This window comes from Pinus tabuliformis, chromosome Q (genome assembly GCF_031772625.1).
Source record: "Pinus tabuliformis cultivar Carrire ecotype Pingquan chromosome Q, CPIR1, whole genome shotgun sequence".
Classification (NCBI taxonomy): domain Eukaryota; kingdom Viridiplantae; phylum Streptophyta; class Pinopsida; order Pinales; family Pinaceae; genus Pinus; species Pinus tabuliformis.
In genome coordinates, this window is record NC_142296.1 from 1253592864 (window position 1) to 1253601989 (window position 9126).

Genomic DNA, 9126 nt, shown 5'->3' on the forward strand with positions numbered 1-9126 from the left:
GCACAGGAATCCAAGCTAGCCCATGCTATCCAGGGCCTGATGCTCCCCTTTAAAATGCACAACACTCCTCCTAAATAGAGCATTCTCCAAGCAAGCAAAATTCTCCATGTGACCATCATGAAAGATGTCCCCCAAGCTATCAAGAGAACTCCAATGCCTAAGGAAGAATGCCAAGCAAGCACCCACTTGAGGTCAAGCAACCACTGAGCAAACTAACTCCAATGTGCCAATCCATCACAGACTATCTCACATGTGTTAATCCATCTCAAACCATACAAGGACTGAACGTACACCACGTACCCCAAATTCCATGAAGCACCCCCAAATAAGGTGTAGACACTTTAGGAGTAACCCAACAGCTAACACACCTTGCAGCATGAGCAAGGAATCTCCCCTTGATTATCCAATCCCCTTTACCCAATCCACAATATCTCGATTGAGTGAGGAAGCCTAGCCATCTCAAGCTAGCAATTTCTCAAAAAAATAAACTTGAAGATGATGTTTGAGACATTGCTGTACATGAGATGGAGCCTAATAATGATGGTTTGGGGCCCTAAAGAAAAGACAAGAGTGATCCTTCACACAACGTGGGTTAATTTTAGTGGTGGCTTACATTGATTTCTTTAATGTGTCATGTTTTGTCTTTTCTTTGCCTTAATGGCAATCCTTTTGGGGACACACTAAACTTACATGTTGTATGGTCAAGTGGTACTAAATTTATTGTAAACCCTTCCAATGGTGGCTCACATTGATTTCCTTAATGTGTCATGTTTTGTCCTTTCTGTGCCTTAATGGCAATCCTTTTGGGGACACTAAACTTATATGTCGTATGGTCAGGTGGTACTAAATTTATGTTACATATGACATGGGGACATTTTGCTAGGATCTATGGCTTTTAGACCAATTATAATTTTTCCTGTGGTGGCCACCCACATGGTCCTTTTTTGTAAAAATGCCCTGTATGTATATATTTTAAACATATTTGTAATCAAAGGAAGCATTTTTTACCAACAAGAAAAGGAATTTCAGATTCTTGGTTAATTCATACTTGTGAATGTAAATCTAACACTTACTTCACCACCTGCCGCAAGCAAGAGCCCATTTGTGCTAAAGATTAAACATTGCTGTCGACCCGCATTTTCTAACTGATCCAATGCTTTTCCTGAAGGCTTGATACCAATCTTTGTAGCCTCTGATTCATCCTGGCTCGTCAATTCAAATCTCCTGCAGCAATGATAAAATCAGCAATATCGTAAATTCCAATTATAGGAAGCTCCATTTTCATGATGCTGTACTATTTTATGAAACAGTAGTCGAAAGATCACTGATACATTTTGAGAATACTAAAACTGTGAGCTAATATCAGTTTGTAATAGATTGCAGAACCTTACTGGTATCCACGCTGATATCTATGACATAACACTCTATATCCTCTACTGGAAAGAAAATTGTTTCATTGGGTTATTTAGCAACCCAAAAAAGTAAAATGTGTATAAAAGAAATTAGAACATGCCATGAAGGTCCAAAAAAACAAGAATATAAAAAAGAATTTATTTTTTATGTTCTCAAGGCATAAGAACACTACAAGCATGTTAAAACCTAAGAGCGGAAATTTAAAATATGGAAATGCACCTACCAAAGTTATTGGAAGTTGTGAAGACAAAATCTCAAAAGGCTGTGGAAAAGAGAAACTAGTAGACAGCACTGACATGCTACACCACCACTCTCCCATATGTTTGAACATATTAATAAGATATCAGACTTTCTAGCTTCCTAACACAGAAGAGAAAATTTCAGCAAATGACACTAAATTACTTCTTTGCTTTTATTAGTATGACACCAAAAATCCTTTGTTTTTCTAAAAGCCTAGACTGTAACAGACCCACCTCAAGAAATTTATCACCCCTAAGCTCAATTCTGTTGATTTTCTGGTAGCATTGGTTCAGTATTTTGGATGTTTTTCCATTGCAGTTGTTGAAGAAGGCAGCAGCAGCAGTTGGAACAGAGTTGCAGTGCAGATGCAGTTGGCAGCAGCATGCAGAGTCAGCGGCGGCACGGATGCAGCATTTGCGCAGTAGTTGGTGGGTAGTAATGTTAGATATCAGCAGCGCAGAGGGATATGTTCAGAGTCAGAGTGATGCTTCAGCAGGTTGCATTACTAGAGCACATTCCTCGCTAAGAGGGAGTGTTGATTTCTGGTAGCATCGGATGTGCTCTAAGCGTCAAAATTTGCAGGGAGGTTAGGACACATGTATTCCAGAATACCGAGAAATCATTTTGGGAAATTCCACCCGGACACAGTTTTATTAAAATAATTAATTATTTTTAATGGATGCCTGAGTCTAAACTTAGGAAGTTAAAAAAATTAAAGGGTATTAATTAAACTGGGAGTGAAACTTCTAGAAGAAGACGAGGATCAAGTCAAAATGATCTGAGCCATTGATTAGAATCTAATTTGGGTCGTTGATTAATCAACGAGAGGATTATAAGAAGAGGCTAGATGGGCATTTGGAAAACACATCGAGTGAGAGATCAGATATCGATTTTTTCAAGAGAGCAGCGCAGTAGTTGTCGGAGAGGTCATCAAAGAGATTTCTTGCAGTGAGAGGCAGGGATAGTTTTCCGGTTGGAGAGTTTTCTAATCCGGGGATACATTGCAAAGGAGGCAGAGAGAGATCCAGAAGAGGTAGCGTAGAGCCACACTGGGGCAGTGCAAAGCCTGAGAGGAGATTTGAAATTTGCTGGAGAGTCGAGTTCTAGAGCCAGAAGTCGGGGTGTGAGACCGGAAGGACAGAGTGTCGAAGTTCCAAAGGCAAATCGGCCAGAAAGAAGGGTGACACAGAGCCTAGTCGCTGTGACGCTGAATTGCGTAGGCTGGCGCAGAGGCAGTGTGGGGCTTGCCATCTAGAGCCTGGATCAGTATTGAATCTCCAATGATAGTGTGAGGTATTTCTCACTAATTTCTCTGCCAATCAGATCCTCTGTATCAGATAGCCAGTAAGGCATCCAAACATTGTATTCAAAAACTACTGCATAATTATAAAATCCTCAATTGTTGCACCGGTTTTCCCAAGTTTGGTTTTTTCGGGGACATTTGTCCAAAAACAACAGTGTCACTTGTGTGTGTTATTTCTTCTTGCTCAGTTCTTGTTTCCGCATATTATTTATGTTTTGAAGGCTGCAGTTGTATTTATTTCGATGTTTGTTGTGTAATACTATAAATAACTTGTAAGAGAATCAGCAAGTAGGAGAAATAACATCAGATTGTTGCAGTAGGGATTTGGGTCACCAGATTTTCACAAATTCTCTTTTCATGTGACTTCCAACTCATACCTACCTCAACTTTAGCGCATTTATGATATTGACAGTTGTAGACTTTGCTTCCAAGATTGTAAGCTGGTGCCACTCACTTTTGCCATTTGGAGCACTTATGTTGATTATTGTTGGTGTTTTGTTTTATTTGTGCCTCTATAAAGGATCCTCTTCAGTATTTCAACTTTCAACTATAGACTATAATGATGGCAAGTATGTTGCTTCTTGGTACACATGCATGCTTATGTGTAACTTGGAGCACTTGGTAAATTTTTTAATTCTTTTGCCCAAGAGGCAAATCAACACCCTTTGATTCCTTGAAGCACTTTGGTTGATCCTTCATGCTAATGCCTTGTTAAATCACTTTCATCTTCTATGGAATTCTTGGGTTGCCTGAAGTATTCTTGTGGATCATCAACAAACATTTGCCTTTTCGTGCATTTGGCTAGATCTTTTTTGCTTCAACACTTCCAATTCTCTTTTAGTTATAACAGAAGTTTCTTTTTCTTCCTTTCAATGTGTGCCTTTTATGATGAGATGCCATCTTAGCACAAGTGTTGTTTGGAGTATTGGTTTTTAGGTTTGGTTGGATCACTCTTCATCTTCAGCACCTGTGACCACTATGAAATCACTTTCAACTTCAACATTTCCATCCTCTAGATATTGTTCTTCTACAACTTGCTTAGAGTCAACACACTCCACACTAAGCCCTTGACATTCCATCCTTTTACATCTTCAGTAAATGTTATGCACAGAGGAAGTTGACATTAAGGATGGATAGGAATAAGTTCATAACACCTCCTTCCTTCTTCTTCTATTGCTTTTTAGATCAATGTTACATTTATTGTTATCAGCAACAATTTATCACCAGGGGTCCAAAATTTAAATTATCGGAAATATCGAGGAAAATATTGGAAATTATAGAAAAACTTGAAAAAATACAAAAATATTCATTTTTTTCCAAATTTGTATTATTTTAAAGCAACATCAGCATCACATAAACAAATTGTCACACAACTATGAAAATAAAACTACAATATAAAATGTATAATGTGCCAAGTGGTACATCAATCATTGATAGTAGATACTGAAATATGATATTTACTCAAGTCCTAACATTTTTTCAAATTTTTATTCTTTTAAAGCAAACATCAACATCAAACAAACACATTGTCACACAAATAAGAAAATAAAACTACAATATAAAATGTATAAGATGTAGATACTGAAGTCTAAAATATGATATTTGTCATTTTGTCTTGACTCCTCAGTCATGACTCATAAGTTTTGACAAGATAATAGTTAAAGCTTAATACAAAATCACATTAAAACAAAAATAAATGTATCTCATGAGATGACCATCACGAGGCATCTAGATTCTAGATACTATAACAATAATCCGATAATAATACTACACTAAGAAGGTGTGGCCAAGGATTAGGTTTCCCTCGCCCTTGAGAAGCTTGTGGTTCCCATGAAATTCCTTAGTTCCTCCCTCTAATCTCTCTTTCTAGTAGTATCAAGAATTGAGTTCTTTGCAATAAGGACAATGTCTAGGGTAGCTATAGGGCAAATATGCACATCATGCCCTAGGATTTTGGCAAGGTGGTATTTCAAGCGGGTGATTTCACCAAACATTTCCATTCCACAGAGCTTGCACCTCATCTTTGTTCTATTATCATCCTCACATGGTTCACCATACTCCCATATTTGGTCCAATGGCTTTGCCATTTTGTAGAGCTCTGATTAAATTTTCAAGTTTTGGACCTACCACACAAAACAAATGTGGAAATTCAAAAGAGGGTAAGAAGAGGCAGATTCTAAATTTATAGTATATACCAATCTTGGAAAACAAAGAAAAGGAAGGCAATTTATTTTTTTTACATAGCTGCAAATAATAAATATGGATATGGTATATTGGAGTAAATCTCCACTCCAAAAATATTCAGTTGATGGCAAAGAAAACTATAGATTTTCCCTTGTTTGTTTGATGAAAAATGGTCACAAGACTCACACAACCCTCAAAGCTCAATCTTAGCACAAGAAAAAACAAAAATGACCTTTGAAAAACCCAAACTGCAACTTATATTTGCGTTTTTTTTGTAGCAGGCCGATAATTTCCCATCATCTCGCAATAATTTCAAAATTAACCTAGGCATATTATCGCGATATTTTCTGGTGATAATATCAGCAAAGGCTCTTTCATCAATAATATCGCGATAATTCCTATATTATCGCAATCAATGTTGCAAACATCAGCATCGGGATAAAATAGACAAGGGTTCGAAAAACAAAAAGATCATAAAAATCGCAAAAATATCAGTAAAAATCGGCAAACATCGGCAAAATTAAGATACCACCAAAATATCGGTAAAAATTGACAAACATCGGCTAGGCCAAAAAATCGTGAAATCAGGATAAAATCGAGATAAAATTAGGTTGTTTGCAACACTGATCACAATATGTGCAACAATGTTTTAGATCCTTCTTCCTATCCCAAGTTGTTCTTAAGGGGGGATGTAAGGATATTAAACATTACAAGGTGGCTTAAGACCAACTTTGTTTAATGTTCTAATCATGTGCGCTTTTGCACTTAGTGATTTATGTTAAATTTTGTATTTGGAATTCAAAGAAACCACCAAAGATAAACATCTTTTGTTGGGCAATGGTTCATGGGAAAATAGTTACTGGAGATAACTTTATCAAGCGAGGAATTCAAGGTCCCACCACATGTCTTTTTTGTTTTCTCACTCAAACTCTATTTAACATCTTTTTTTGGAATGTGCATGTGCAAAGACTGTATGGCAAGAATCTTTTGCGGAAATTCTTTCCAAAGTGGATATGCCAATCAATTGGAAAGACATGTTCACAAGAAGGGTGAAAAATTACAAAGGATCATTCAATAATAAACCTCTTTTCAAAAGACTTTAGACAGCTCTTCCAAAGTATATTTACTAGAAATTATAGCTCGAAAGAAACAGATCCATCTTCAGCCATGAGCTCAATCCACCGTTTTAGGTTGTGATGGTAGCAAATTATATAAATTCAAAAATTCGAAAAAAAATAGAAAACACTTGATGGGAGTATGATGAACAGAGATGGATCCATTGATTTCAAATTTGTCCAACTCAATTAATAAAAAAAGGAATAAATCCTTTTCCCAGATCAATCCTGTAGCTTCAAATGGATGCAAGTGAATTCCAGCAATGGAGATCCGAGCAGCATTCATATATTCTTTCTTTGATGGCACTTCAAATAGGAATCCAGAAGCAGTAGGAACAGGGGAATCCGTTTCGATCTTAGAGGAACATTGGGTAATCTCCCAAGGGAATTTTCGCCCTTATGGTGTAGAAAATCCACGAAAATCTGCAACTGCTCTAATCAACAATCTGAAAGCTAGTTTCTTTTCATTAGGACACATATTTTCTCTACTTATTTGCAACGAAATAGGAACAGAAATAAACACAGTCACTCAATAATCAAGACAAAAAAATGCTAGGAAACCCAACTGAGCAAACCCTTTGCTTGTTTGAGAATTTTATTAATAGAAGAATGAGCAATAGATCTCTTACAATACAATATTGTCTCAACAAAAAACACAATGGTTCTCCCTGCCTGAACTAGGCTTGAAACACCTGCAAGTAGTCTGATCATGCCTCCCTATTTCTATGTGCATAGGTTGCTCCGATTATTTAGGGAATTCTCCCTAAATCCTTGCACAAATCCCAAGGGAAATTCCTCCTCAAATCTGCACACAACCTTCTCTTGCACACTCTTCCTTTCACAAGCTCACACACACAAACTTGTGCTCTCTATTGCTTTGTCTCACCAACTCATGCCCACAAAAAAATGATGAATTATGTGCCTTAATCCTCCTTATAAGCTTTTCGACCAATGCTAGTTGAGGCTCCATCTTCAGAGCTCTATCCTACTCTTGCTTAACCACCACTTCTCTACTCTGAACTCTCCCTGCCTTACTAAACAATGTTGCATTTGTCTCTACCTACAACTTGTAGACTCTTCGCCCTCACACCTATCTGCTTCTTACATCCAAAAGCTAAGTGTTGGAGGTATTCCTTACCTCTATTGAGGATGATATCATCTCCGTTGTCCTCAAGGGTAGCTACCGAAACAAGATATTGCATCAATCTTGGAACATAGAGAACATCTCTGAGATGAAGAGGATTACCTAACTCCCTTTGAAAACTTACAAAACCAACTCCTCTAGCTGCATATTGACCATCATCTCCTAGCTCAATCTAAAACTGCATGTCCTTCTCCTTCAAGTGGCTAAAACTCTTCTTGTTCCTGGTCATGTTGAAGGATGCTACTGAATCAATATACCATATATTGTTATCTGCTAAGCTTGCCATTCAAGCAATCAATGAGAAATCTTTCTCGCACTGGGCAAAAAATTCATCTACCTTTGTTGATGCAGCTACATGATCCTTACTAGACTCCTTCCACTTAGGACACTTAGTGGCATAGAGTCCAAACTCATGTCAATGGAAGCACTTGATATTGCTTAGATCCTTCTTTGTACCCTTCTGAATGGACTCAACCTCTTCTTGGCCCTTCTTGCCCTTGGCCTTGCCTGTCAGAGCAAGATTCTCATCGTCCACTATCATAACAAATCTACCATCTCTAGTCCCTCTCCGGATCTCTTCCTGAATGCAGTTAGTCCAAAACCTTTCCCAATTGGGAAAAATTTCTCTATCGTTGACAGCATCCTAGAAATCATACCAAGACTTGTGAAGTCCAAGTAAGGCAAAACTCACAAGGCCGTGCTCAGATACAATCACACCAACACCTCCCAGCTCATCTCGTACTTGAGTGAACCTTGACAAATATGTGACGATGGGCTCATCCTCTCTCATTCAGATACTCCTCAACTTCTCCTTAAGTGCAAGCTTCTTGATATCACCGGTACTCTGATATAGTTCTGAAATAGTTTTGAACGTCTCATAATCTCTGACCCCTTCTAGAATAATCCTCTTTGCCTTGATATCATTCTTAGTATTTTGGGTCAATTGTTGGGGATCTTATGGTGGTGGTATGGCCTACTTCACAAATTTCCCCATCCTATTATCCTCCAAAACTATCGCGATCCTCCCTTTCCATGGAACGAAGTCCGATGCTCCCTCTAAACAGTGATCTACCCTCAATCCTTGGTACACCATCCTACTTCCCAGAGAGCTCTCCAACACCTGTGAACTAGGGTTGATTCGCTAGCCCTCTTGGTTGCCCTTTAGTCCTTCAAAGTTCAACTCCAACAATTCGGCCTCTCCTATTAGTCTTGTAGCCCTTCACAAGGACTGAACTTAGGGCTCAATAGACACCTTCTAGCAGCCCACCAATCTGATCTTAAGCTGCCACCAAACTTGTCCCAAACTAAACACCATCAATCTAGCAAACCATCAACATGGAAGGAAATACATACCTCTTGAAAGAAGACTTCTTTACTCACTGAAACACCTCGTCCGGTGCAGCAACTTCTATGAATTACGGCCCTAGTTAAGTCTACCTATAGCAGTTGCTTCAACCCTCATACTCAGCCTCCAATCCACCTTCAGAACTGCCCGGTCCTTGTGAAAATTCCTTGAAATTCAGCCACTGGAATTAATTCTCCTAACTGATTATTCAGTTTATTAATTTTTATGATTAATATTGGATTGATCACACTGCAATTTCTTCACCAAATAAATAAACATTATGGAAATAAAAATACTAGAAACTGAGAAATGCTAGCACACACAAAAATCATGACATCGTTATTTTTGGACAAAAGTCCCTGGAAAAACCCAACGTGGAAAA

The 9126-nt window shown here is 38.1% G+C and overlaps 1 protein-coding gene across 1 annotated transcript in view; it reads right to left on the minus strand.

Moving 5' to 3' along the window:
* Positions 1–1241, minus strand: part of LOC149224356 (SEC12-like protein 2) — a gene marked incomplete at its 5' end in the record, with an annotated part of 70613 nt that extends 69372 nt beyond the window's left edge. The window contains one exon of the mRNA XM_089386100.1: positions 1074–1241. Coding sequence (XP_089242226.1) covers positions 1074–1241 — 168 coding nt within the window. The remainder of the gene's footprint in view (positions 1–1073) is intronic.
* Between the last annotated feature and the right edge of the window lie 7885 nt (positions 1242–9126).